This window comes from Oreochromis aureus, linkage group 11 (genome assembly GCF_013358895.1).
Source record: "Oreochromis aureus strain Israel breed Guangdong linkage group 11, ZZ_aureus, whole genome shotgun sequence".
In the NCBI taxonomy this organism is placed as follows: domain Eukaryota; kingdom Metazoa; phylum Chordata; class Actinopteri; order Cichliformes; family Cichlidae; genus Oreochromis; species Oreochromis aureus.
Window position 1 is genome coordinate 22,495,865 of NC_052952.1, and position 27,919 is coordinate 22,523,783.

Sequence of the window (27,919 nt, forward strand, 5' to 3'; positions counted from 1 at the left end):
CAGCCTGTTAAGTCTGCCTAATCACAGATCTCCCACTTGAAACTCTTTCACCACTTTATCTAGTTTTTACTCTAGCACTTAGCAATTTTATACAAATGTAACAGTGGGTTTGCAAAGCTTGTTGCAAGGCAGTCACGTCACAGTTTGTGTGCACTAATCCTAACATGCTGGGCTGCAGACTGCACTGAGATATCCTGTTGTTTGTTTTGGTTTTGTTTTGCTGCTCAGCATCCTCCAAGAACTACACAAACACATCAACTGGAAATCTAAAAAGTTGAGTAACTAATCTCTAATTGAGGCTCATATGGCCACAGTTGATTTGAACAAGTGTTAAATCCTGACTTTTTGTCACCGCTTGCGGCAAGGCCACCTGCAGACGGAGTCATTACACTCGAGCTGTGTTGGTGATTGATTGTTATTCCCCTAATGCTCCATCAAAACAGTAAATCCTATCATGTCCCATGGTACTGAGCAATTGTATAATCACTGATTGTTGAAGAAAAAGTGACACCATCCTCAGACTGCACTGGTGCGAAGCACAATCTAGTGTCACTGTGGTCTCCATAAATGTCACTTCAGCCCCACTAATTACATCCTTAACACATAAAATGACCGTTTTCCACGGAGTGCGGAAAAATCTCTGAACCCCATGTGTTGTCAGTGAAGACTGACACTTCCCATATGATTTATTTATTTATTTAAGCACTTAGCGTTGTTGGTGTTGTTTAATTTAGTGCTTTTCCTCTGCTGCTTTTTGAGCTACTGAGTCTGTGAATTGCCTGAACTACACCGGGAGACATCAGTGGGAGGGATTCACTGTTTGTATAGATGAATGCGTTTCTCCTTGGGGAAGTCAAATGCTTTTTAAAAATGCAAATCAAAGCCTGATGAGGAATCAGAGGAGGGCTTTAGAAGAGCAGGAAGCAGTGCAGAGATGAAAGTCTTTGCAGGGACTTCAGCACGAATCCCCACTGGGACCTGCACAGATCTTAAGTCAATGATTACACTGCATACTAAACTACTTCATAGTATGCATATGCCTGCGACTAAAAAAGCATGATCTGAGCTTATCTTTAATCTTGCCATGTGTTTCCAGACCATATTTATATGTAAACCAGTGCCTCCATAATTTGCCCCTTGTTTACTTCATGTCAGCCGCACTCTCTTTAAGCTATTTTGTTTCCTCCTGACCACTAATTATCCTTTTTTCCTGTGTCTCCTGTCTAATTTGTGTTTTCTCCAGCCATCGAGTGGGGAGAGGGAGACCAGGGAGGGCTGGGTAAAGATTGACACCATCGCAGCCGATAAGAGTTTTTCCAAGGTGGAGCCCAGCTCACCTCACCAGTATCAGCCCAACAGATACAGCCGTATCAACATTAAAACACGCAGCTTTGCCCCCCTCACACGCAAAGGGTAATCATTCCTTTACGACACTTTTGTTTCTTACGATTTAAAAGCATCACTAAACCTTATGAGTGCTCTCTGACCCCCTTCTTCTTAGATTTGTCTTGGCCATCGTCGACAGCGGAGCTTGCGTTTCCCTCATGGGGGTGTCTATCTTCTACCGCCGCTGTCCAGCCACAAGCCTCTACCTAGCTTCGTATCCACCGACTCCCTCGGGTGCCGAGCCAACAGCTTTAGTGCCTGTGACCGGGACATGTGTCCCTCACAGTAAGGCACAAGGAGACACGCCCCCTCGCATGCACTGCAATGCTGAAGGAGAGTGGATGGTGCCCGTCGGTGGATGCGTCTGTGATGAAGGTTATGAGCCGAACCTCAATGGATCTGCCTGTCTGGGTGAGTCCGGTGGACACTCACGGTGCCCTGTTCAGGAAATCAAAGCTTCTTTGATGCAAAGCTTAGACATATGCTTTTATAAATGTCACAGAGCTGTGAGAGACAGATTTTAAAAAAGGTCAAAATCGCTGATATTCTTTTATTTTTTAATATATTCTCTAAGTCGCTTGAATGGGACAAACATGATCTATTAAAGTAATCGTGTGGTGTTTCGGGTAATGCGCTTATTCAAAGCTGGCTGCCTGGCAGGACTCCAGGAGGTCACTGTGGCTGGTGAAGAAAAAAATTTGCTCGAAACATCTGATAAACCCACAAACTGCTGTTGCAATGCTTTGGTTCTAAACAACCTGAGCATTAATTAGTGAGTTTTAGAGGTAATGATAGATGTAAAGAGCAAAAAGTGTCGCCGCATAAAACTTTTTGCTCCAGGCTTGATTTCCTGCCAGCTCTCCTTTCTTTTTCTTTCTTTTTTTGTGATATTTGTTGAGATAAGCATCTGGATCAATACTGAATGGAGCTGCTGTCACCCCGATACTCTGCTGTGCTTGATGTAGAGACCAGAAGAAGATGAGGGCAGACAGGTCAGGTCAAGATAAGATGAGATGAAGAAGGACGAGACAATCCAAGCAATGCATCTGGAGGGATTTAACAACTGCATCAGGACTTTTAAGGACAAATACGGAGAAACTGTTAAATCAGAGGTGCTATATTGACTGTTTACGGTTCCAGTGACTTTCAGTGGAGAGGCGAAGAGACACAGGAGAGCCAGACAGATAATACTGAGGTCAGCATTTGCAAAACTGGTCAGAAAGCATTGCGCTTTTGAAAGTGGGTGTAAATAGTAGGGGCAAGAAGTGGGGAAAAATTTGATAGATGTCCAGACGGACACGAAGGGATACGGAGAGAGCAAGAGGAGGGAGAGAGGGAGAGAGTCATAGAGAGAGGGCTGTGACACATTTAGGTCATAGCGATGTAATGGCCACTCGTCTGTGAACAAGTGACAGAAACCGCAGGGGGAGAGAGAGAGTGGAGGGAAAATAGGGAGACGTGGAAGGAGAATGAAAGATAGGAGGATGCAAGTTAATGACTTTAAAGAACTGAGCAGGCAAAACAGTACCGAGGGCGTGACGGCAGGGCTGTGCGACTGTCTTTGTGCCAATGTGTGAGTACACACAAGCATATCTCGCCGGGATGCTGATGCTCACCCCGTCCACATACGTCTGAGGATTACAGTCAAAAAACTGTTTTCTCACAGGAATTTCAACGACTGTAATTCCTCAAGTCTAACTAATGGCAGCGCAATTAATCCTCCAATCCTGCCAAGTCAGCTGTGAAATGTGTTCATGCTCTTTTTGCTTTACATCTGCACCCGACCCGCCACTTGCGTTTGTCTCTGTTTGATTGATATCTACTGACAAATCACCCCTCGAAGCTGCTCGGCTGCCGGAGCAAAGACTTTTCCAGTGACTGTCTCTGAATGATCAAACACGTTGCGGCTTTCTTTCTTTCCTTTTTTTTTTTTAATGATTATGTTTTGTTGGTCACTTCACTGACTAATGATGTGGATTGGCATCATTGCATTGTTGTCCTCTCCGCCTCCCTGGGAACGTCGAGAAAAGAGGCAGATGGTTAACTGCCAGCGCAGCCGTCAACGATTATTAACAGTAGCCGATCCTTGTTCTCTTTAGAAACTGGAGCACTGAACTTCCTTAACTCTAACAACTTGTACATTTTGTTCTTGTTTAAATTAAGCATCAAGGATATTTAATGGTAACGCAAAGTGAGCAAATTATCAGCTGTGCTGCACTGAATTATTGGTTTGAAGCTGTATGTTTTTTTTATGCTGCTAGCACTTTAAATACAGGGAAAAGGCACTTTAAGAAGTTGACTGACACTAATTTCCACTGCCTTCAAGTGTCCAGTCTTAACTAATATGCCCATGCATTTCATTAAATGCATTTCATTTTAATTATCACAAAAATTTGCATTACATTTGCTATTTAAACTCCTACAATGTAAATGAATGCTGCTGGAAATCCACGTGACAACCACACACTCAGGCTTGTCGCCTCAAGCAAGACATCGTTTTCAGGGCCACGTAGGAGATTATCAGATCCCACCTCTCAGTCTCATGTGAAAATTACGATCGGTGTGAAATGATTGCCTTTAACTACATGCAGCACTAATAGCTTTTTATTTTTAGATCCAAGGCAAGATTATGCATTCCTTTATTTGCAAAACCAGATTAATATGGCAAGGACGTAAGTTTCTTAAGTGTGGCCTATATGCATTTGCAGTGCATGGCTTCATGGATGTCCATGTTTTGAAGGATTTGATAAAACTATTAAATGGATTGCTACAAAATTTGTGCACACCTGACTAGATAGTGTGTATTTTTTTCAAATGGGAGGACAAAAGAAAACAGAAAGAATAGTTTGTAAAACTCCTTTAAAGGTTTTTTTTGGTGCAGATATAGTTTTGTGCAGTGCCACTAGTCACTCATATGAGGTGCGATCAAAAAGGTTAGAGGCTGGGCCTGTAAGCAGAAACTATAAAAAAAAATATGCCTGCTATCTGCTTCAAGGTCGTAATCTGTGCAGCAAAATATGTTTTGATTGGAAGACCTGTTCTGGCCACTTGCAGGTGTGCAATCGCAGCACACGCTGGATCTCGACCACTGTGTCAAAAAAAGCACTTGAAGTCAAATTTCATTGTGGAAAAAGGGGAAGAGGTTGTAGGGAGCCACATCCTTTGAATAGGGCAGATAATGAGTAATGGTCTTGGTTGATTTCAGTCCTGATGTGCTTTCTTTGAGCTGCAGACTGCAGCTTTTTCTAAAAGTCTCTGTTTATAACTGGACCTCTCATCCCCGGTGATGATCCTTTAAAAGAAGGTCAGGTCAGTTTGACGGTGAAGTTGATGGTGCAGACTGAGATCTGTGGCAGAGTCACAAATGCATATGTTTAAGTGGTCAGGAGACTTTGATGGAGATGGCAACCAAAACCTTTAGTCGTGTATGGTTTTCCTCTTTGTTATAGAACCAGTTACATACATTTTTGATCACATCTCTTAGTGAGAAACTGATTGAAAAAGTAGGTTTATTTGTTATTAATAAGAGCTGCATTTTGTGATGTTCTCCCAAAGTCAGATCTATTGTGAAACCATTCGTCATTGCTAGGGGTTTAAAATAAATCCCTGGTGAGAGACGCTCACCACAGGCCTCCTAGTTTAGTCGGTTTACTGCGGGCATGATGCTTGATTATTCTCTTTTTTTTCAAGCTCACCAAAACAACACTCCGACATTTGGACCGATGATAAATTGAGAATCCAACTGAAAAATCAGACACTTCGAAAAACACAGCCGGCCCTTTGGCAGACAAACATTAAAAGATCATCCCTTGATTATTTATGAACTTGTTTATCACAAGTAAGTCTACAAGAACACCCAAGTTCTATATGATCACTAAAATATTCAGAAGTCAGTTCGGGATAAAAACTCATCTGGAGTCTTTTATAAAACGATAAGAACAGAGGCAGACGTCACGCAGCAGCTGTCTGCTGTTATTTTATTTTTCTGCCAGGCAGCATAAGGACGTTTTTCTCCTTTGACATTTGCATCCCACAAGGGAGACAGAGACGTAGAGAGGACATGCAGAAACATGACCGAGCATAAGCCACAGTTACACCTGTTCAGCCAAACATGAAACAGTTCTGTAGTTTGAGGCTGCTTGAGTTGGTCCCTGCTGGATGTGCATCATCCTCAGAGAGACGCCTTCTGCTTGAGTCCCCTTAAGCAACTGTTGATGGTTTAGGACAAAGATTATTGTGGCGGATGCTCAGATGGAGCTTTGAGCTTACTTGAAGCCATGTTGATATTTTATGTGGCGTGAGACTACGTCCTGAAATATTCAACATGTCAGTTTGTCCTGATTTTTTGCCCAGAGCCTTTACTCTCAGCACAGACACATCCACCGACTACCCCGAGGCAGGTTATGGTGGGAAACAAGAACATATGGCCAGAGGACAACGTACGAGTGCAAGCGTGACATTATTTTGAGTCTGCTTTAGTCCCAAACACTCTTCACCAAATGACAGAAGCAGATAATCGTCTCATAGAATATACAGACTACATTTTCCCAGTTGCAGTTGCGTCCCCTTCTTCATCAAGCCGTCAGTAAGCCTACTCATCAGCAGCGCTGGAATTCAATTGATTTTCCAGTCTATTAGTAAAGGTCAAGTACTGACAGAGACACAGTTGAGTGAAATGATCGATGACGTACTGTATCGACTGGGCTGTGGGGTGTTGACATGCGGCGGTGATAAATCAGCTTGAACACACATCATATCAAATCAATCGCTACATGAGTCAAAACTTTGCTTTACGATGGTGTTCGTTATATTTCCCAGGGCAGTTCGGTGGAGAAATTCTCATTATTATAATCATTTTTTTAAACATTCACGTGAAATGGGAATGCTGGGCCCTCAAAAACTGTCACGTGAATCCGCACGTCCTCCAGGTTTATGAAACTTTATCACAGCAAATTTCAGAGTTCAGTTCATTGCCACCTCTCCTTTTTCAGTAAAAAAGCCACTGTACACTTTCTGCTTGGCACCAAACGGGCATGTAGACACACTTAGGGGCAGTCTGGCAAACCTATTGGAGCATTTAGCAGCTAAAAAGCCAGAAAAGGCCTCCTGGGAAATGGTTAAAAAAACAGCAAAAACAGAGCAGAAGAGACAGAAACATGACTGCAAATTGCTAAATGTGGTAGTAATAACTGAAAAAAAAAAACTGTTTTGAAAGAATTAAAATGATCCCTGTTAAGTCAGAAACGGTGCTGAGCTGTCGTGATTATTAGGCTGAGAGCGTGCTGAAACCTTACAGGGGCAGATGCCAGGCCCAGGGAAGAGGAAACAAGACGTCAGCACGCTGAAAATTTAATGTGTGAAGGTCTTAGGTAAATATCACAGCTCCAACAGCTCCAACAGCTCCACCTACAATTAGGGTAATTTGCATTACGTAACATCCATTTTTAGTGCACACGGTTGTCTTTTGAATCAGTTTGCATCAGCTCGACAAAGAGTGTGCAGGTCAAAAGGTTGCCTCGTTAAATTGCACGATGTTCACCGCGGGAGCGACGGTGAATCCTGTATCCTTCCAAGATTTCTGTGAACATGTAGGATTTGCCTAATGCAGTAATTTGTCAAAATGTGTAAGAGGGGAGTCTTCAAATCATTTTCTTTGTCGCTGCATCAGCGGTGAAAATCCAACAAAGGATTATTTTGCTTTCACGTGTGGTAGAGTGCTGCTGGAGCTTATGAGGAAGAGAGACAATATTAGAGCACACGATTCAGTGTGTGTCTTGTTTTCAGGCTGCACTAAATTACCGAATGTAGTCTGTTGTGTGGTCGCATCTGTGACTGTTGTGTGTTTGTGTGCGTGCGTTTGTTGTGTGTCTGAGCGAGAGAGCGAGAGAGAGAAACAGAGAGAGATTATGCTGGGAGCCAAAAGAGGGAATGAGTGCATGAAAGAGGGAGAGGAAGAGAAAAAAAAGACAGAAATTGGGTCAGTGATCTACATACCAACGTACACTGTTAACATCAAATTACTCACCTCGTGGCTTTCTTATTTCTGCTTGTGTTTATCTCTTTATCTCTTTAGAAAAAATGCAGTTTTCAGTCATCCCTCTTGCCTAATCTCATTCTCTTTCCATGCAGCCTTTGTCAAATTAATCCCTATCCCCATACGCCCGCCTGTCCGTCTATCAGTAAATACATGCACGCATGCATGTAAATATCAATGCACTGTGGCAATAGCACATGAATAACACACCCAGTCATGTTTGTTGTGAGTTAGCTTCATAAATGATGCCACAAGCTGACCTTATGACCTTAATCTCATCCCTGACTGCTTTAAGAGCGGTTTGCTGTTTTAAAATGACCCGCAAATTAAGAATAAAATGCATAAACATGTCGGCTCCTGTTTATATGCAGTACCTTCACACACTGTCCTCTTCCCATCACTCCTTTCATTTCATTGTCCTTCATTTAGCAGTCCACTGGATTATGATAAAAACATGGGAGGGATTTTCAAAGCAAGACTTAAAGGTATTATATATTTAAAGATAAGACCTCTCAGTTTTTTCTTTGTAAAGTTAGGGTAAAGCTATAAGCACATCTGTATTCACATTTTCAGCTCGTCTATCATTTGTTTGCAAACGGTCCATTTTCAAAATATTAATTGCTTATTTTCATCTATCAAAAGCGCAAAGTTTTGACTGTACTTAAGCAGAAAATCCTTACCTTTGGTTCGAAAAGATGAAAAACAAATAAATTATCAAAGTGTGTGTAGTTGGAGATTAATTTTCTGACGCTTAATCGTGTAATCTTTTCAGCTTGCATTTGAGTCACCTCAACGAACGAGCGATATTTATATCTGTCGTTGCCAGAGACGCTCGTTTGTTTTGTTGGCAGGACTCGCTGGGACTTTGCTGTGTGCACTTTTGCACACATGTAATGTAAAGGCATCTGTGGCTGAGCTTATAATGGTGGTAGGCTTTCTGTTTTATTGCTGGGTGGGTGACTGAGAGAGGGATGCAGATCAAGCAAGAGGGCAGAGGGCTCTGCACGTTCATTGGCTGCTCAAATCGGGCGGATGCGGGAGAGGAGGGGGAGGAAAAGGAGGAGGAGGAGGGGGTTGAGGGAGCTCATAACGCTGGTGATGAGAGGCTTTGTAGCAAAGTCATGTTTCATGTCAGAGCTGTAGGAGAACACGTCTGGTAATGTGCATCTGGGACATAAAAGATGGAGGAAGTTATATTCCTCTCTATTCCTCTGTTGTCGCAGAGGGCGACAACAGAGGAACCTCTGCTGCTTTCCACTTTCAATTTCCTCATTGTCACCCATCATCTCGGGCTTATATACATAATCCTGCTGTTCATCCTACAGCTGTCTCAGTCCATCCGTCTCCATGTTCACTTCTTCCCCAGCTTGGTCTCTCTCTGTGTTGTCCTCACATTATTTTAGTCCCTCTTCCTTTTTCTCACTTCACACCTGTTTGAAAGCAAGGTGCGCTCTCAGAGACAAGTGAGAACACAGGAAGCCTTTTATCTGTTTATTCTCCACTTTTTTTTTCACTTTGTGCCTTCTTATCTTCCCCTCCCACACTGCTGCACCAGCGCCAAGCATGCATAAATGCATCCGTGCGCTCTTTCAGCACGTCAAGTTTAAGACATGCTACGCATTCTTGACAAGGTTATATAAACGAGGTCAGGGGTTTGCTCCCACTGATGCCCTTGCTCTCATTCTCCAACTCCGAGGGTACTGTAAGGCTCCAAAAACATATGAAACTGCTGGGTCATGGTTTTTTGTTTTTTTTTTAGTGTGCCATTTGCACTCAACAATACAAGAGGTTGTCTGTCTGAGAATACGCACATACTCTACATTTAGCTTTCAGACAAAGGGAACACATTTTGAACGATGCAACCTTTAGCCGACACTCCTTTAAGAGGCACTCACATGCCCACACACACTCGCAGTGTAAAAATGGCAGCAGACCAACCTGGAGGCTGTGGACTCAAAATCCTCATAAGTACGAGCACTCGAGGCTCAGGCTGGCAGCAGCACGAAGTCATGTGTCAGTCACCTTGACCTCAGCGGTCAGTTGACATTAACAACTGGCAGATTTCACAGATTTTTCCGTCATATAACACAGCCTGCAGGTTCAAATGGTATTTGTTTGTGCGTGTGTTTGCGTGCTTGTGTGTGTGCGTGTTAGTGTGTGTATGTGTGTGCATGTGTGTGCGTGTGTGTGTGTGTGTGTGTGTGTGTATGAGAGAGAAAGAGCGAGAGAAATAATCAATTTATGCTTGAATGTGACTTGATTTGACAGTTCCAATGGGTTATGAATTCCAGCACATGATTCCTGGATACATATGAGGACAGTAGGCCTTTTTATTTAAAAAGGCCAATAAAATGTTTTAATTGGGAAATATTAGCCTAGGAATGCAGTGGTCCTGTTATGGTAATGTGCTGAAGTCTTGAGAGAAACCCTTGTTTCTTTATTTTTTGCTTGGAGAATGAGAAATACCTGCAGAGATTTATTGAAATGTTTCCAAACATGCATGGAAATTTGTTATAAGAGGGAACAAGAGAGCTTCTAACAAGTAAGCATTGAAAGTTAATATTTGGTATGACCACCTTTATCCTTTAACACAGCCTAAACTCTCTTAGGAAAGTTTTCTTGTAATTTCTTTAAGTAGTCTTCAGGAATAGTTCTCCGGGCTTCTTGAAGGACATTCAAAGCTCTTCTTTGGATGTTGGCTGCCTTTTTGTTCTGTGCTCTGTCAAGATAAACTCACAGTGTTTCAATAATGTTAAGGTCAATGGGGCGGCCAATCCACGACTGATAGTGTTACATTGTGTATTTTTCTATCCTGGTATGCTTTAACTGCACAGTGTTAGTTTGTTTGGGATCATTGTCATTGCCAATGAAACACTTACTAGGTCATTTTGCATGGTGTATCATATTCTGATGCTATTTATTTTGTGTTCATAATTCCATTAATTTTGACCATGACAGAGCCTCCACCTCATTTTACAGATGGCTGCAGACACTCATTGTTGTACCTGTCTCTTGATCTATGTTGATCATTTGAACCAAAAAACACAAATTTTGATTCATCACTCCATAAGACCTGTTAGCACTGATCTTAATTTCAGTTCTTGTGCAATTTGGCCTTAACACCCAGCCCTTTACTGAGACCATTTTTGTTCTATTCTTCAATTTGTTTCTATTTTATAAAAAACAAAAACGTGGGTTATTGACCTGGTAGCCTGGCTGCCCCTGGGTGGGTCCGGGATGGGCGTGAGGTTCTGGGGGCGCTCCGTCTCTGGGCTGGGGCCCTGGCCGGGCCTCAGGGGCTTGGGTCCTGGTTGGTGTGTTGCCGAGGTTGTGGGCGGGTGGGTGTATGGGGGCCCGGCCCTGGCGCAGGGTGCCGCCGGTGCATCGAGCCACCTGGGGGGCTCTTCAACTGGTGGGGGAGGTTGTCACATCTTGCAGGAGCTTTCCTCTCTTCAGGAACTCTCTCTGCAGGAGGGGGAGATACAGGAGAGGTGAAGGAAGATCTCAGCCTGGGCGTCTATTGTCTTGTGTAGTCTGGAAGATGAGTGGATGATGGGGTGGGTGCAGTTTTCTCTGTGGTGGGGTCAGGTGAACTGTCCCGGGCTCTGTGGGGCCGGGCGGCGCTGCTGCACTGGGCCCCGGTCCGGATGGGCCTGGGCCCCCTTTCCCTGGCGGGTTGCACAGCATGGGGTGCCTACTGGGGTCAGCGGGGAGCTGGCCCCAGGAGGGGTCACTGCCCCTCCTTCCTTCCCTCCCCATCTCCAGCGGCCTCCCTCTTCCCGCTCCACCACAATCACCCACACATGCAGGGCCTTGGGGTAGGGGTGTGTCACCAGGGTGCAGAGGAGACATCCCCCCTCTGTCCCCTTCTGGCTGCCTCTGCCTCAATTTTATCCCACAACTTAGACATTCACATTACTCACATTCTCATTACACATACATATAGGATCTTGGGGTGGGCACGCTACAGTTTCCAAACTACCATCAGGGTGTACACCTCACCCCTGGCGTCGTGCCCACCTCTCAATTTTAAATACACGTAGACATTGAGGGCTAGCAGGAGGGGCTATACGCTTACCTGCTGCTCTGGCAGGTGGCTCCATGCCCTCCTGGGTTTTAAATGCACCTTAGAACACACATACATCAACAGTACATATGAGCGGGTGGAGGGAGGTTTGGAGTCTTCCTACACCCCCGTTCTCTGCGGCCTGCTGGGCGGGGGGCTAGGAGGAGGAGTTGGCCGTCCGACTGGGGTCTGGTGTATGGGGCCTCCCTGCTGCTGCGTGAGTCGGGTGGTCTGCTTCTCCCACCGCAGGGAAAAGGGTTACACCACCTGAGTCTGGGTGCAGTTTCCCCTCCAGGGGCAAGGGTACCTAGACTCGGGGCTTAGAGTGCGCTTGGGGAGTGTGATTGTGTGTACAGTGTCTCTCTATGTCTGTCTCCACGTTGGGTGAGTGTTGAGCAATTGTATATGAGAGCATGAGGGTGGGAATAGATGTTTGTATCTGTGTGTGCCTGTTTGTCTGTGTCTATATGTCAGGTTGGGTATCAGGCGCCACCTCTCTGGGGACATCTCAGGCCCTCAAGGTTTGGAGGCCCATCTCCCCCACCACTTCCCCTGCCGGTGGCGGGCGCCCTCAGACATCGGTGCGTTGGTGGTTCTCTGTGTCCGGGGTGGGCGCCCAGGTACACACCGCTCACTCCTTGGCGGCTGCTTATTGGGGCCTGGAGCCTGGGGCTCGCTCGGGCCACTTTGGGGATGGGGTGCCCTCGGCCTCACGGCCCGGGGCTCGGCCACTCAGGCACAGCTGGCTGCCGGCGGAGCTCACGGGCACGTCACTGCAACCCCCCCTGGCTTCTGCTCCGCGGCTGCTGAGTGACCCCTCATCTGGGACTCTCCTCAGCTCTTTCTGGGATAGTGGCGCTGCTGCCCCTCTGTTGGTCTTCCTTGGTCTCTTGTGTTCTGGGGGCCTCTGGATGTCTGGAGTCTTGATCTCCTCCATACCTGCTTCATGCCCTGGAGGTCGGGGCAGTGGCCCCCACCCTCTAGCAGATCGTTACATGAAGGAACCTTTTAAAACAAGCGCGTTCATGCTCACAGGTGCACACACGGGTGATCACACACACAAACTACACCACCCTTTTGGCTCCTACCTCAAAGCACACTGTGCGCTGTCGATCTCACGTGCTGCACAATAATGTTTAATATTTAGTATTTACTGTCATATTCCCATATATCATTGTGATCTTGTTTATTACTCTCGTTTTCTTCTGCTTGCTTTCTTTTTCTTTCTCAACAGGTGATCCAGGTGATCGATATATGTATTTTTGTCTGCTTATTCTGTTGGTTTTGGTTTTGCCCTTTTCCCCGTCCCTCTTCTCAGGTTTTTTCTTTCCCTCTTTCTTTCTCCACGTTCTCTCCTCCAGTCAAGTCTGTCCCGTATTCAGCAAGTGAAAATAAAATAAACAATAAAAGTTGAATCAAATGGACCATTACGGCAAGGCTGGGATGGTCCATTTGGTAAAAATAAATCCGTTGGGCATCTTTCTTCGCCTTTAGACAATAATTCTGATGGCAAAAGAACCAAACGGGACAGGTTAAAAAAAATAAAAAATAAAAAACAAAATAAAAAACAAAAAAACCCCCAGGGGTCAGACTCATCTCTCAGATCCTGTGTCAGGTCTTCATTACGTATTTTTTTGAGGACTTTCAGCTACTGTTTATCTGCTGTAGATAGTTTTTTAGACCTGTCACTTCTTATTTTGTCATCTATTTTTCCAGTTTCCTCAAACGTTTTAAGGACACATCGCACACCATGCAGCTCTACTTTATTTAATCCAGCAAATTGCGCTTTCTTTGCCATTTTTTAAAGATTCGCCTAAAGAAACAGGAAAAGAATTATGCTTTTGTGATAGGCCAGAATTAGCAAATTGCCTAAAGATACATTTTAAAATAGATTCTTATGTGTAGACACAACACTGGTTAATCCCTTGACTTTGGTGCCTTTTTGTACTTGATTCATAGGTCGTTGTTAAGTGGCTTAATAAACAAAAAAAACCTTCCTCTGAAAATGGCTTGGTATGTACAAGGACTGGGCTGAAAAAAAACAACCAATGTGCAAAGAAAAACCTCGAAAGAGAACTATTGCTCAAGATAACTTTACAGAAATTACAGGAAAATCTGTCTCGTTTTTAAGAAAATATAAAGAAATTAGGAGTGGCTCAAGGCTTATATAAGGCACAGTACTATAGAAGGATTGTTTAGTACTTAATAAATATCCTTACACAGTTCTGCCACAACTTTAGAATCACAATCCTAATATTGTGTTGGCCTCCCTCGTGCTGCTGAAATAGCTCTGACCCATCGAGGCGTGGGCTCCACGAGACTTCTGAAGGTGTCGTGTGGTATCAGGCACCAGACGTTAGCAGCAGATCCTTGAAGTTCTGTAGGATGAAAGTGAATCTGTCACACTGATACAGGCTACACAGCACCTTGAACTCTTTTACATATTTCTCAAATACTTCATTTAGAATTTTTTTCAGAGCAGCAGGGTGCATTATTCTGCTGAAAGAGACCACCGTCGTCAGACAAAAACTGTTGCCATGAAGGGATTACAGAGATTATTGTTAGGTAGGTCAAGAACGATCTTCCATGCTCGAGTTGCGATATTAACTCAGACAAGTTAGACAAGTTAAAAAACTTTAGAGTGTTTTAACACTTGGGGAAAACATTTTCTACTCTTACTTGCTGGAAGGGTTGACAGCAGTCTCTCTGCTGCTCTTTGTACGATAAATACAAATCATATAAGCAGTCGGTTAGGCCAGGTTAGCATAAATACTGCAAAAGGAGAAAAAAACAATCTAATTCTTTCCAAAGTGAGACAAATCTGCTCTACAGCAGCCCTACAGCTCACAAATCAACACACTCGAACTCCTAATTATGGTGCGTATAAATATTTATCATTAATTGCTTTTACCACATGAGACTGTGGCTAAACGGTCTCCTCCTGTTTACAGTCTTTATGCTGAAGTAAACTAACAGATCTGTAAGTAATATCCTCATATTGCTTATTGTCCAGGAGGAGATGAGGTAAATAAGTCAACCTCCACCTTCAAAACGCTCTCTATGACCTTTCGTGTGTGTCTCTGTATGTGTGTATGTGACTGTCGGTTTGCTGGCCACTTCCTCTATAAACAAAAGTAAATGATAGTGCCGGGTTAAGCCAACAACAAACAAGAGACCGCTGCCTTTCAGATGAACTTTTGAACCAACGGGAACCACAAGCCAAGCTGAAATTGATGCTTAACCCCAAACCAGTTACTGCAGTTTGATTTTGTTCTGGACAAAATGAGCGAAACAATAAAAAGGGATTAAGTAAGAGGGCTTTTTTTGTTTGTTTGTTTGTTTTGATATTCGTGACTTCTGAGCTGCACATAATACAGATCACAGAAGACCTTACATAAAACAAAACCTGGGCTGAATTGTCTGAATAATGCCAGATGTGCATACTTCCTCTTAATTTAAACTACGTCGCACATGATGTACACGTGCACTTTCAGTGAACCTGTGAATATTAGCTGCACTTTGCAATCAGAGTTGACAAAGCAATCTTAACCGAAGGTCCGCTTGCTGAGGTCTTCCCAAGTTTTCGCTTTGAATGTCATGCAGATTACTTTCCATTATCTACTTCCACAGTGCACTGACAACTGAACTTTGAGGAAGACGGTGTGATATCACTGAAAGGTCCAGAAGAGGCTAGTTTGAGGAGCGCAAAAGATATTTGGTCAGCTGAACTGATTTTAGCACTTTTATTAATGTATTTCAGCAGCAAATCCAAGTGCTGGCTATTCTGAACTGGCTTGAATGTTATCAGTGTGTTATTTTCTGACCATATAAAAAAAAATAGTGGTATGTGCATCTGAGCCCAAATCTAAGCTTGTTTCTTTAACAGCAGCTGCAGCATTTCATAGTTTAAACCTGCAAACTCATAGCAGTGAACAGCGCTAATGGAGCAGTGATCACTTTATTTATATAACCGCAAGCTGTTAATAAAACACAACCCCTCTTCTGTCTTCATGTCTCCTTACAGCCTGTCCCGTGGGCTACTTTAAGTCCATTTCAGGCTCTATTCCCTGCACTGTGTGCCCATCCAACAGCCGAACCAGCCATGAGGGATCGAGTGTGTGTGAATGTCGCAGCGGCTTTTACCGGGCCGCCAGCGATGCCAACTCTTCTGCCTGCACAAGTGAGCTTTGTCTGTTTGTTTGTTTACGCCTGGCTCCTCTGCGAGGCGTTCAAGGGGCCTCATTGGAGTCATTTGTCATTTGCTCAGACTGTGAGAACCGAGATACACAGTCAGTGGAACTAAATCCTTTTGCTTTTAAAGACTGTTTTAATCTTTAAATTGCACCAACAGAAAAACCTGTTAAGCATGAAACTTTCCTACGCTCGTTCATATGAAATTGCCTCACCATCAAACTATTTTATAAAGTTCTTTCCGTTACTTTTCATTGCATAAATGTCTTTGCCAGCCTGCAGGTTCTTTCATATCTTAAACATTTTTACCAGATGCTTCCATCTTAGAGTCCACCGCTTGCATTATGTATGTCAAACTCCTCCCATTCTCCCCATCTCTGCTTTCTCCTCAGCTCCTCCGTCTGCTCCAGTCTCTCTGACCTGGGAGTATGAGAGCGGCGATGGTGGGGTTTCCTTGAGGTGGCGCCCTCCGGTGGACATGGGAGGCCGAAGTGAGGTGTGGTACGGGGTGGTGTGTCGCATCTGTCCGTCACCGACCTTCACCAACTCGGCTTTGTGCTCTTGGTGTGGGGAGGGCGTCACCTTCAGCCCCTCCCAGACCAACCTGAAACAAACCAAGGTCACCCTCAACAACCTGCTGACCAGAGTCACGTATCTCATACAGGTGCTGTGGAAAAACGGAAGATTCTTTCTTGTCCTATCTTACTCAAAGTTTGAAGCACTTCCTGGACCCACAGATGAGATGAATCCACTGTGCTCTATTATTTTATTATAAGTGCCGCATCAGTAAATACACACCAACATTTATTATTTAGTTCGGCATACCTTGACTAAAGCATCGCTTATTCCTTATTCATAATGGACAGATATTTCCCATTTCCTGGCGTTTGTTGACCTGTCATAGTGGACGCTGCACGTGTCTGTCTTTGTTTCTCAAACGTTGAAGCGTTTCATAAATATAAATGGGGAAAAAAAGGCTTTGAAATTCACATCTGTGTGTTCTTGGTATTGACAGGTGCAAGCCATGAATGAAGTGTCAGCTTTGAGTCCTTTTCCAGTTCGATACTCAAGCATCAATTTCACTACGAGCCAGTCAGGTGAGAACAGGACGGAGAGGATGAAAAAGATGAGATGAAAGAGGAAGAGACGCTCTGATGATGATGTTTGCGTAGATACTGTGTGTGTGTGTGTGTGTGTGTGTGTGTGTGTGTAGGTGTGTGTGTGTCAGTTTTCTCTCCCCCTCCTCCTCCCCTCTCTTTCGGTCTCTTTGCTCCATGTTTCCTGCTCCTGCTCTCTGAACGGGAGGTTGCTCGAGGTTACAAAATCCTGTCAGATCCCATTATGGTCACAGTGGAGGAAGAAAGGGACAAATGAGAGATGGGAAGACAAAGAGACAGAGAGAAAGAAAGATGAAAGCAGATGAGTGGGCAAAGGAGAGGAGAATGGGGCATTGTGCACACCAAGTACACCATTATACAATTTTCCATGAAACCGATCAAGACTGGCTAGGAGGTTCAATGAGCCCACATTATCTAAAATCTTCCTGTGAGTGCTCTCAGAGCTTATTGATCAAATGAATGGAATGCCAGAAAGTTCCCTTTAACTGCTCCCAGCTCACTGAGTGAAACTAGATCCTGACTGGTGCACCATAAAAACTCCTGCTTCACTTTTACGCTCGGCTGAATTCCGTCTACATGTTTTGTAACACTGCCCTCATGTGGGCACTGCCACTCGAGCACAGCTCTCCTGTTTTAACGTGCTCAAGAATCATCTCTTGTCACCCACAGTTCCCAGTACCGTTCCTATGATGCACCAGCTGAGCCGGGCCCCGGACTCCATCACTCTGTCGTGGCCTCAGCCAGACAGGCCTAATGGAGACATCCTGGAGTATCAGCTCAGATACTATGACAAGGTATGTTCACTGAAGTCACACATAACGGCAGAAAGTTTCAACATTAGTTTTTCAGTTTGATAGCAGCTTAAAACATGGTTGTGGGGGGACGTTACAACCTCTCTTACAAAACCAAGTTATTTGGTTACGAAATGGTTGTGATGAGACGGATGCAATATCAACTCTATGGACATAAACTGGTTTTGCCATAAACGTATTTTTAACACAAATATCTAATCAGCCAATTGCATGAAGCTCAGCACACTTAGACATGGTCAAGATAACCGGCTGAAATTCAAACTGAGCATCAGGTTAGGAAGAAAGGTGATTTCAGTGACTTTGAACGTAGCATGGTTTTTAGAGTGGTTCAAAAAAGAGAAAATATCCAGTTTTCTGGGTGAAAATGTCTCACTGATCCCAGAAGTCAAAGGAGAATGGTCAAACTCCTTGATGCTGATTGGAAAGTAACATCATCCCAAATACCCACCTGTTACAGCCTTGGTGTGCAGAAGAGCATCTCTGAATGCACAACACATCAAGTCTGTAGCAGAAGACCATCTTGTACTGGATGTGAGCTTTTATGAGCCTCTTGACTTTCCCTGTGACTACAAGCATCTTTCTTCCTACCCAGTGACCGCTATATTGACCTATGGTGTGTTCTTTATTAGTGAGCTGGCCTGTTTTCACAGCAGTGAGCATGATCTTGCTGTTTTGACTTTAATATGCAGCCTGTCTTACTCTTCCAGTATTACCAGAATTATTTAGATTTCTTTGTTTTAACTGACAAAATTATAATGTACAAAAATTTGCTAGAAACTACAAGAAGAACATTAACTCATGTTCACAATGTCCAGCCTGCGCAGGCAACAAGATGTTTTATAATGGAACCATTTTTTCCACCATAACGCAGTATGGCATTCAAACAACAAAACAACAATCGTTGAAGTGTTCGCTGGGTGTAAATACACACAAAGGCATCCTTTACTGAGCGTACACAAAACAAACTGACCCCAAACAACAGACCCTTAACGTCATTCTTCTCTGTTCGTCAGGGTTCAGATGTGGACAGCGCATTGACTGTGTACAGTGAGACTAACACAGTGACCGTCAAGTCTCTGATTCCCGGCTCCATCTACGCCTTCCAGATCAGAGCTCGGAATGAGCGAGGCTACGGGCCCTACAGCAACACCATCTACTTCACGACGCTGCCTCTAGGTAACGCACACGTTCATTCATTTTTATTATAGTTTAAGAAAAAAGTATGTATTCTATTATTGCAAGGTCTGTCCCTTACAATAGAAAGCACACTGAGGAATTGAATTGAATTGAATTTAACTGATTTGAAATGATTATAGAAAACTGTCAAAAGATCATATCGGCATAAGCATTAAAATAAATGCACATGCTGTTGTTTGAGGGTCGGTGTGCACGACTGTACTTAGTACAACAACAAGCATTCACAAAGGAAAACAAGACAAAAGCTGGGGCAGCTTTCAATTACTGTAACTGCAGTTACATTCATCTCAGTGAAGCTGCATTACTACATGTAATACAAAGCTTAACGGGTAATATAAGGCCTTACCATGCACATAAAAAATGGTAAGAGTAAGACCAGAGGAAGATGTCAGGATAGCATGATAAATTCAGGAATAGCAATTAGAGAAACTAGGGAACAAAGAATAATCATCTAGAAATGAGAAGACTGTGTTGCAAACCAGAAGCACAAAACCAGCTATCAGCGACTAGATGTGATATATTTAGAAAAAGTGGACACACCAGGGTAACAAAATTCAGGTGATAGTATTCAAAGACAACGAGACAGGAGAGGAAATAATCGAAGCGCAGGAGAGAAATGACTGCCAAAGTAAAACAGTAAGTTAGAGACGGGAGCTAAAGAGTGAGCAGACACAGGAGGTTGAAGGAACACTTCTAAACTATAAAACAGACTAAATCAAAACAATAACTAAAGGCTCCAAAAATCCTCAAAAATAAATAAAGACATAACAAAACTCTGAACACCTGAAAAAGAAAGAATTCAACCTCAAAAACCCACAATCAGAACTGGGATGGCGACACTAGAAGGACCAAAGTTACACTATATGGATACATGTCCTGGGCCACCTACAGATTTCACCAGCAGGAGCTGCTTGGCCATGGAAACCCACACCGTGAACCAGTTTCTGTGTTGATGTTACATCAGAGGTTTGAAACTCAGCTGTTATTGAATGAGCAGAAAGGTGCGTCTCAGTGACCTTGTGCTATAACTTAACATGGTCTTCCTGCCTGAGCTGCTGTGGTTCCTGAGCGTGTTCACTTTGCAATAATACAACTTACCGTTGATTGTGGAGTAGCTAGGAGGAATAAGTTACTGCAACTTTCGCGTTCTGCTACAGTCCCACGCTCGACTTCAGTGAGGCGTTTAGAATGACCTATGCTTTTACAGATGTTTCTAAAAACAGACTGCATGGCTGCACCTGTGGGAATAGGATTGAAAACACCTGAATTCAAAGATTAAGAGGTTAAACACCTCACTATGAACACAGCAAACGTCTCTCTATAGTTATTTTGTCATTTTACTACTAAGAAAACATCTCTGTCTCAGTGTTAACATCAATATCAAACTTTCAAATAGAACATACATCGCTGTAACTAAAGATAAAGTAGTCTGTGTATCCAATAAAAGCACATTTGAACTTGTTAAATCCACTGCTTTTAGCTGTAGATACAACAGATTTTTGTTACATAATGTCTTTCTCAGGTCAAAAAAGAGCTGAAAGCTCTGAGATAATGCAGTTGATGACACCCCTGAGACACACAACAGCTGAAGGTGTTTCATTTTCTCTCCCGCAGAGGAGCATTCACAGCAAATCCAGACTCGGCTTCCTCTGCTGGTGGGCTCGGTCATGGGTGGGGCGGCGTTTCTCCTTGTCGTGGCAGCCATTGTGGTCGTGGTGGTATTTCGCAGGTTGGTTGGTGGTATAAATGCAGTGACAGATACGTGCATGTATGTTTTAATCTGGTATTACAGTTTTTGACTGCTTTTACATGGCAGTAAGAGGAGGGAGAGTCCATACAGTGACCGACTCCAGAGGTACATCAGTAACAGAGGTGAGTGATGTTTTCATTGGTATTTTATTGAAAAAAAAGAAAGTGGCTCAATATTTTTATAATTAAATGAATAATACTAAAAAAAATATATTCCTATCTGTGTATAAAGTAAATCATCGGCTGCGAATTATAAGAGATCATTTTTACCTTGTATTTGGGATTACATGTCAAAAATAAAGCACTAAAAATTCAGAATCATTTTTTAAAAAGTAGATTTCTTGTTCTCAGGTGGAGTTAAGTATTACGTTGACCCATCCACTTATGAGGACCCCAGTGAGGCTGTCAAAGAATTTGCCCGTGAGATCGACCCCACTCACCTCAAGATCGAGGAGGTGATTGGTGCAGGTATGTTTCATGGTTTCCTTTCTTTTAAATCTTGCTGTAGTTACGTGTTGGCTGTCAGCACAGTGAAATTTCCTCCGTGTTTATTCCATTACAGCCCAATTTGGTGAGGTTTCCCGCGGTCGATACCGTCCGCTGGGTCGCAGGGAAGTGCTGGTAGCAGTGAAGACTCTGCGGTGGGGAGCGTCGGACAGAGAGAGGGGGATGTTCCTCAGTGAAGCAGGAGTCCTGGGACAGTTTGACCACCCCAATGTGCTGAAACTAGAGGGTGTTATCACCCGTACCCCTCCAGAGAGGATCGTCACTGAGTTCATGGAGAACGGGCCCCTGGATGCCTTCCTCAGGGTGAGAAAAACAACGCACTGTCAGCAATTCCTGCACATGTTACACCACACTGGAGACTTTTTTTTCTCCATCATGTCTCTTAATTTCTTCAGGAGAACGAAGGTCAGTTCAGTGTCCTCCAGCTTGTCGGGATGCTCAGGGGAGTTGGAGCAGGGATGCGTTACCTCTCTGAGAGAAACTTTGTTCACCGAGACCTGGCGGCCAGGAACGTGTTGGTTAACTCCAACCTGGTCTGTAAAGTGTCCGATTTTGGCCTCTCCAGGCTTATGAGGGGCTTGGACCACAACATACCAACTTACACTGCCTCACTGGTAGGTTAGAAGTGAAGGAGCACCTATTAGCTTGGTTTCCATCATCACTGAGTCACTGTATATGTTTTTGCTCCGTTTTTGTCTATCAGGGCAGTAAGATTCCTGTGAGGTGGACGGCACCTGAAGCATTTCAGCATCGCAAGTTCAGCTCAGCTAGTGATGTCTGGAGCTTTGGAATACTGATGTGGGAAGTTATGTCCTACGGAGAGCGTCCGTACTGGGACATGAGCAATCAAGAGGTGAGTATGAAGAAAAATGTTTCCTGAATTTTTAAAGAAGCAAATGTGCAAAACCTGTGCTATAGTGCAATTATCTTTAATATGGGGTAACAATATACAGTTAACTAGAATTACTGCTTTGCTGTTGTGTGCTTCCACTAACTTGTCAGGTGGCAATTAACATCTGAGTTTTTTAAAAATCTTATAATACATAATTTAATAAAGTGTTCAAGAAATTACATATCAGCAACAGCAATTCAGTATTGGACTGAAGGTGCCCTCTGCTCGTGTTTTAAATAATAGACAGAAAAGTTTATTTAACATTTTGATGTCAGAGTAAAGCTGACCTTTGACCTTCTGGATTTTTTTTCACATTTTGCATATAAGTTCTTAAGATACGGCCAAAAACGTGACATCAACGTGATCTTGAACTTCATCATTGAGTTCAAATGGATATTTGCACCATAAATATTCCTTCCAGCTGTTCCTGAGCTATAGCATTCATATCATTTATAAGAATGAGATGTTCATGGAGTCAATAAATGGGATCACAGTGATCTAATGAAGTCATTCTTTAGCCCAAATTAACATTTTGCCAAGCCCATGGATTAGGCATTATTATCTGTCTTTCTCAGCCAATGTGAAGTTTTTAACAAAAAAACCTCCTAAATTTTGCACTGAGTGCCTCATGTAGCAGTCAAGTACCAATAAAATCAAATCACTACCGACACAGAAAATACTGTATCTGCAAAATAAAGATTAATTCGTGCTGTGTAAATCATATTTTAAATGCTTAAGCTGTTAAAACAGCCTTCATTATGTACGATATTTCAGTAATCTAGAGGAATAAACGTATTATTACACAAATGTGGCCCACCAGTACTTAAATGTACTTCCCTCCCCCTCCTCCTGTTACACAACAGGCATATTTAAATGGTGACAAAATGCCAAACTGATGAAATTTGCATAATTTTCTCTTAGTCATTCTTGAAAGCTCTGAGTGATCTGTGACCTTTCATGGAGGCTAATTACGCAACACTCCATCTGCCCTACTTCTGTCTGATGCCTTCCCCTTTGTGTCTGCAGGTGATGAAGGCAGTAGCAGATCAGTACCGTCTCCCGGCCCCCCACAACTGCCCCCCTGCCCTCCACTCTCTAATGCTTCAGTGCTGGCAGGCCGACCGGGCAGACCGACCAGGTTTCGACTCAGTCCTGTCGTCTCTGGATCGACTCATCAGGCACCCCGCATCCCTCAAAGCTGAGCCAACTCGGTGAGACGCCAGCTCCTGGCAAACGCTCCTGCAAAGCATATCCGAGGCAGCAGGTGATGCACAATCTGCTGCAGTTATGGATTCTTGTGCTCTCATTTTTGACATTTACAGAAGCTGCTCCCAGCCGCTGCTCAGCCCCACTCCCACAGACTTATCATCAGTGGCGACGGTCAGTGATTGGCTGAAAGCGCTGAGGATGGAGAGGTATCAGGATGAGTTTGATCGAGCGCACCTGGACACGTTAGACAGAGTCAGCAAGCTTACGATGGAGTGAGTATGCATGGATGGTTACAAACGTAAAAATACAGAAAAATATATCAAACATTTTTAAAGCTGGCTTCTTGACTTAAGATTTAATTAGATCAATCATTAATTTAATTTTAGCTATGTCATGAGTATTATCAAGCACACTCATCAGGTATCGAGGATCCAGGTGGCTTATACACAACCTGAAACCTCAAGTCAAGTTGTCGCATAGTGGTAAAGAGCCCAGTGGGCCGACGCACTTTTAGACAGATGGGTCAATAGAAGGGCCAGCAATACAAGCACTAGCAGCCTTTTTGTTGATTTTCATTACTGTACTGCCCTATCAAACCTCTTAATGCAACTGGACCCTCCCCTATCTTTGCTGTGCTCTCACGCACCTTACCGAACAGAGTTTAGTGTGAAAGAAGAGCTGAAAAAGTGGCGCTGAAAGCTAAGAGAGACAAAGAAAGAGAAGCTAGAAATAGATGCAGGAAATGTCAAATTAACCAACATGTTAGCTGTCAGGGCAATTGCTGCTGCGTCGTCAACAGTAGTAATGTACCAGCAACAAGCAGTAATGAGCCCTCATAGACACAGGAGGAAGCTGTAGCACTAGCTGTGGAGAAGCTGTGCAGGCGGAGGAACAGCAGTCCCAACAACAGAGTGAGGAACAGACAGAGGGAAATGAAATTAGCATAGTAAGAAAACAGATGAAGGGAGAGAGAGAGAGGCTGCTGTAGACTGACTGCAACAAAAGTGCCAAGGCTGATTTTTTTTTTTTTGTGCATTTCAGTGCACAAAAACATTTCAGTGCAGCCCTGCATACTGGTGCTTGGTCAGGACCTGTAGGTGTCTCATTGCAACTCACTGATCACTCCTTTAGTGTTATGAAACAGACACCATAAGATAAAGGTGCTCTGATGGTGTTGCCACTGATGAGGGACACATAGCTGAGAGGATTTTGCAGTTTTTGTAGGTGTCTGATAACCAAAAATTGTCACCATAAGATAAGGAACAGAGAAACTTCTGCAACCTGTAGATTTAATTCTTTAAACAATCTTAGAGTAGAATAGGGACAGAATGGTTGGTCAGTAGTTAACACGAGGGTCCAAGAAGGTCCAAGAGGAACCAATGCATGAAGAACCCATGTTTGAGCTCCGATTTCAACCATCATCATAAAACATTGTAGATTACACCTGTATGTCTCTCACAGGTTTTTTGTTGATCTCAAAAGTTTTCCTTCCTCATTCTAATCTAATTTTCTTCATAAAACACATTTAAAACAATTTCTGCACATCAAAAAGGAGTTTCATAACAAAATATTCAATTCAATTCAATTCAGTTCAGTTTTATTTATATAATGCCAAATCACAACAACAGTTGGCTCAAGGCACTTTATATTCTAAGGTAGAGACCCTACAATAATACAGAGAAAACAGAGAAAACCTCAACAATCATATGATCCCCTTTGAGCAAGCGCTTTGGCAACAGTAGGATGGGAAACTCCCTTTTAACAGGAAGTAACCTCCAGCGGATTTAGGGTCAGGGAAGGGCAGCCATGTGCCAGTTGGGTGAGGGGAGGAAGACAAGCCAATGTGGACTGCAATATTGTTTTTGCAATTAATGTGGAGCCACATTGATTGTATTCAATCTAATCATGCGGTTTCAGCATCTACCGTTAACCAAGCAGCAGCAACAAGGTGTAAAAATACGACTCAAACTTCTGCTACTACCTTTCAGTCATTCGGCTCATGGTAGCATGAAGAGCTTGAAAACAAGAAGGCAACTGTGTGTGTTGCATCTCATGTAGGAGGTTTCAGTTCTGAGGTTCACAAACTTAAATTATGGATTGGATTTCATATAGCGCTTTTCAAGCCACCCAAAGCACTTTACAATGCCACTATTCATTCACTCTCACGTTCATACACTGGTGGAGGCAAGCTACAGTTGTAGCCACAGCTGCCCTGGGGCACACTGACAGAGGCGAGGCTGCCATATCGCGCCATCGGCCCCTCTGGCCATCACCAGTAGGGTGAAGTGTCTTGCCCAAGGGCACAACGACCAGGACAGAGAGCCTGGGGATCGAACCGGCGAACTTCCGGTTGCAGATACGCTTCCCAACCCCCTGAGCCACGGTCGCCCCTATCCAGCTGCCTATGTTTTTTGGGGGTTGTTCTTTTTCACATTAGAAAATAGCACAAAGGGGTTATTAGATTTTCTTGTCAAAATCCAACTATATTGATGCATGCTCGATCATCCAGGTAAGGAAATCCCAGAAAGTTGACTCTGTTCGTCTGGACGTTGCGTTTCCAGTGGGAGAAAATGCAACATCCAGGTGAACCGACTGAACTTTCTGGGATAATCCAAACTGTTAGAAAATTACCAGAAAATTACCATGTAGCTCTTACTTATTGATTTTGTCAAGCTTTGAATATTGTTGTCTGAACTCTCCTTCAGAGACGTCCAGGATCTCGGCGTGAACCTGCTGGGACACCAGAGGAAGATCGTCAGCGCAGCCCAGCAGCTCAGGGCTCACCTGACACAGGGGCAGGTGGAGGTCTGAAACCTACCAGCAATACAACCTGTGCCGTGGATTTATGGGCTTCACATTCCTCTGCTTGTTGCGTCCAGTTTCCGCAACATTTTATTTGGATGGTGCACATTTTAACCATAAAAAAGAGAGAGAATCAGCTAACAGTGCCACTCTGTCTATTCTGATATACCTGACACTGCAACCAGAAGCAGTGAGAAAAGACTTTCTCAGCCAGTCATTCGAGACGACTAACAGAAGAGAGATACACTACAATTCACTACAGGAGCTGCGGTCCAACTCAAAGTGAGGCTAGAAAGTTGCTGACAGGGAGGACTTTAAAGATTCCTCTATGTTTTTCCACTAGATTTCACTTTATTGTTGTCTGCCTTCTCCTCTCCTCCCCCCTCTGCAGTCCAAACTCTCCCTTTCTCCTCCTCTGCTCACCTCGCCTGAAATGCTTCCGTTTCCCCTGTGCTCAATAAAACCACAAAAGTATTTTTTTTGTGAAAGTATTTAGGGAGATCTCTCCTCACAAAGAATTGCGTGAAGACAATCAAAGCCTTTTTCTAATTTTTCTTTTTTTTTGAGTTATTTGTAAAGTTGTATCACTTCCTCTCCACTTTAAATGCCAAATGCTAAACAAACAGTGTTACCTAGCAGCTAATGAATCACCTAAGGAGGTGTTACCGTTAGCTGTCAGAAAAATGTATAGGTTGTTCAGTGTTACAGCAAATGCTATAAACCACCTGTCCAAAGTCGGTACTGCAAATCCTTAAAGTTATATAGCAATCACTGCCATAATATTGGGAAAATCAACCTAAACACGAACAGGCTTTTAATAAATGTAAGCCATGTTTTGTTTTGTTTTGTTTTTTTATCCCCCTTTAGAAGACATATCCAAGGTCTGAGAGCTGCGCTGTTTGTGCAACTCACTCTCACTGTCGAGCCTCTCAGTGACAGCAGAGCTCACTTACTCTAAAACTATTTCCAAACTTCACCTCAGCTGCGAACACGAGCTTCTGCCTGCGATGGAAACAGAAGCTAACAGCACCCACCTTTACAGTATGTCTGCATTTCACACTTCACCTCTTTTGTTTGATCACTAGAGTAACGACACTGAGTCATTGAAGCATTGCGAATGTGTGAAATGAGCAAGATGGACAAAATCTGATCTGATTTACACTTGAAGGAAGGAAGCAAAATGCTTTGTAGGTAGCTGCCCGTATGTCTGTGTGCTGTATATGAGGCTCTGTTATTGTGTACATGCTGTACATGATGTGTGTGAGTGAGTGTGTCTGTGTGTGAGTGTGTGTGTGCACGCATGTGAGACAAGTGTGTCAGGCTACACACATTTATAGGTGTTTACTTGTATGAATGTTCACTACTGTTCCGTAATTGTGCAAATTTGTAAAATAAATATGATTTTATTTAAAAAAGCAGTCTCCTGCATTTTCTCTCTCATCCCTTCTGCTCTTATATAAAAATAATAATTATCTGGAAACAGTTGCGATATTAAATACGACTTGCAAAGAGAAAATAATGAATATAGTCATTTTCATGAGGCAAATGAATGCTTCAGTTCAGAAGACGCAAGCATGACACCACCCACACATGCAAACACCACAAAGCATATGTTTTGAATCCTGAGACTAAACCATTGCTAATATACACTTGTGCAAGTCATAAGTTTACATATGCTCATCATGGGCATTAATGTCATGTAATTTAGGCATCGTAATCTTTAATAAACCCTGGGCCAAAAGGATACATATAGGTTCAAATATATACATATATTTACTTTTAATAAGTGTTGCCGAAGATTCTAAGTTGTCTTTTAACTTGACAAGGCCAAAGTCTATTAACTTCTCATTATTGATCATGATTAACTACAACTGGTAGTTTCTTTTTGCCATCACAAAAAGGATTGTTTGACAGCACTCATTGGATTTACTAATACTCACTGGAAGATCCGAGGAA

The 27,919-nt window shown here is 43.3% G+C and overlaps 1 protein-coding gene across 1 annotated transcript in view; it reads left to right on the top strand.

The window, feature by feature from the left end:
• Nucleotides 1-27,348, top strand: part of ephb6 (eph receptor B6) — a 47,427-nt gene extending 20,079 nt beyond the window's left edge. The window contains exons 4-19 of the mRNA XM_031744170.2: nucleotides 1,244-1,413; nucleotides 1,502-1,797; nucleotides 15,511-15,666; nucleotides 16,070-16,341; nucleotides 16,693-16,774; nucleotides 17,465-17,589; nucleotides 18,621-18,783; nucleotides 20,419-20,533; nucleotides 20,621-20,676; nucleotides 20,905-21,021; nucleotides 21,116-21,363; nucleotides 21,456-21,674; nucleotides 21,764-21,913; nucleotides 22,979-23,163; nucleotides 23,275-23,433; nucleotides 25,867-27,348. Of these exons, the coding sequence (XP_031600030.1) occupies nucleotides 1,244-1,413; nucleotides 1,502-1,797; nucleotides 15,511-15,666; nucleotides 16,070-16,341; nucleotides 16,693-16,774; nucleotides 17,465-17,589; nucleotides 18,621-18,783; nucleotides 20,419-20,533; nucleotides 20,621-20,676; nucleotides 20,905-21,021; nucleotides 21,116-21,363; nucleotides 21,456-21,674; nucleotides 21,764-21,913; nucleotides 22,979-23,163; nucleotides 23,275-23,433; nucleotides 25,867-25,972 (2,619 nt within the window). The 3' untranslated portion in view covers nucleotides 25,973-27,348. The remainder of the gene's footprint in view (nucleotides 1-1,243; nucleotides 1,414-1,501; nucleotides 1,798-15,510; nucleotides 15,667-16,069; nucleotides 16,342-16,692; nucleotides 16,775-17,464; nucleotides 17,590-18,620; nucleotides 18,784-20,418; nucleotides 20,534-20,620; nucleotides 20,677-20,904; nucleotides 21,022-21,115; nucleotides 21,364-21,455; nucleotides 21,675-21,763; nucleotides 21,914-22,978; nucleotides 23,164-23,274; nucleotides 23,434-25,866) is intronic.
• The last annotated feature ends 571 nt before the right edge of the window (nucleotides 27,349-27,919 follow it).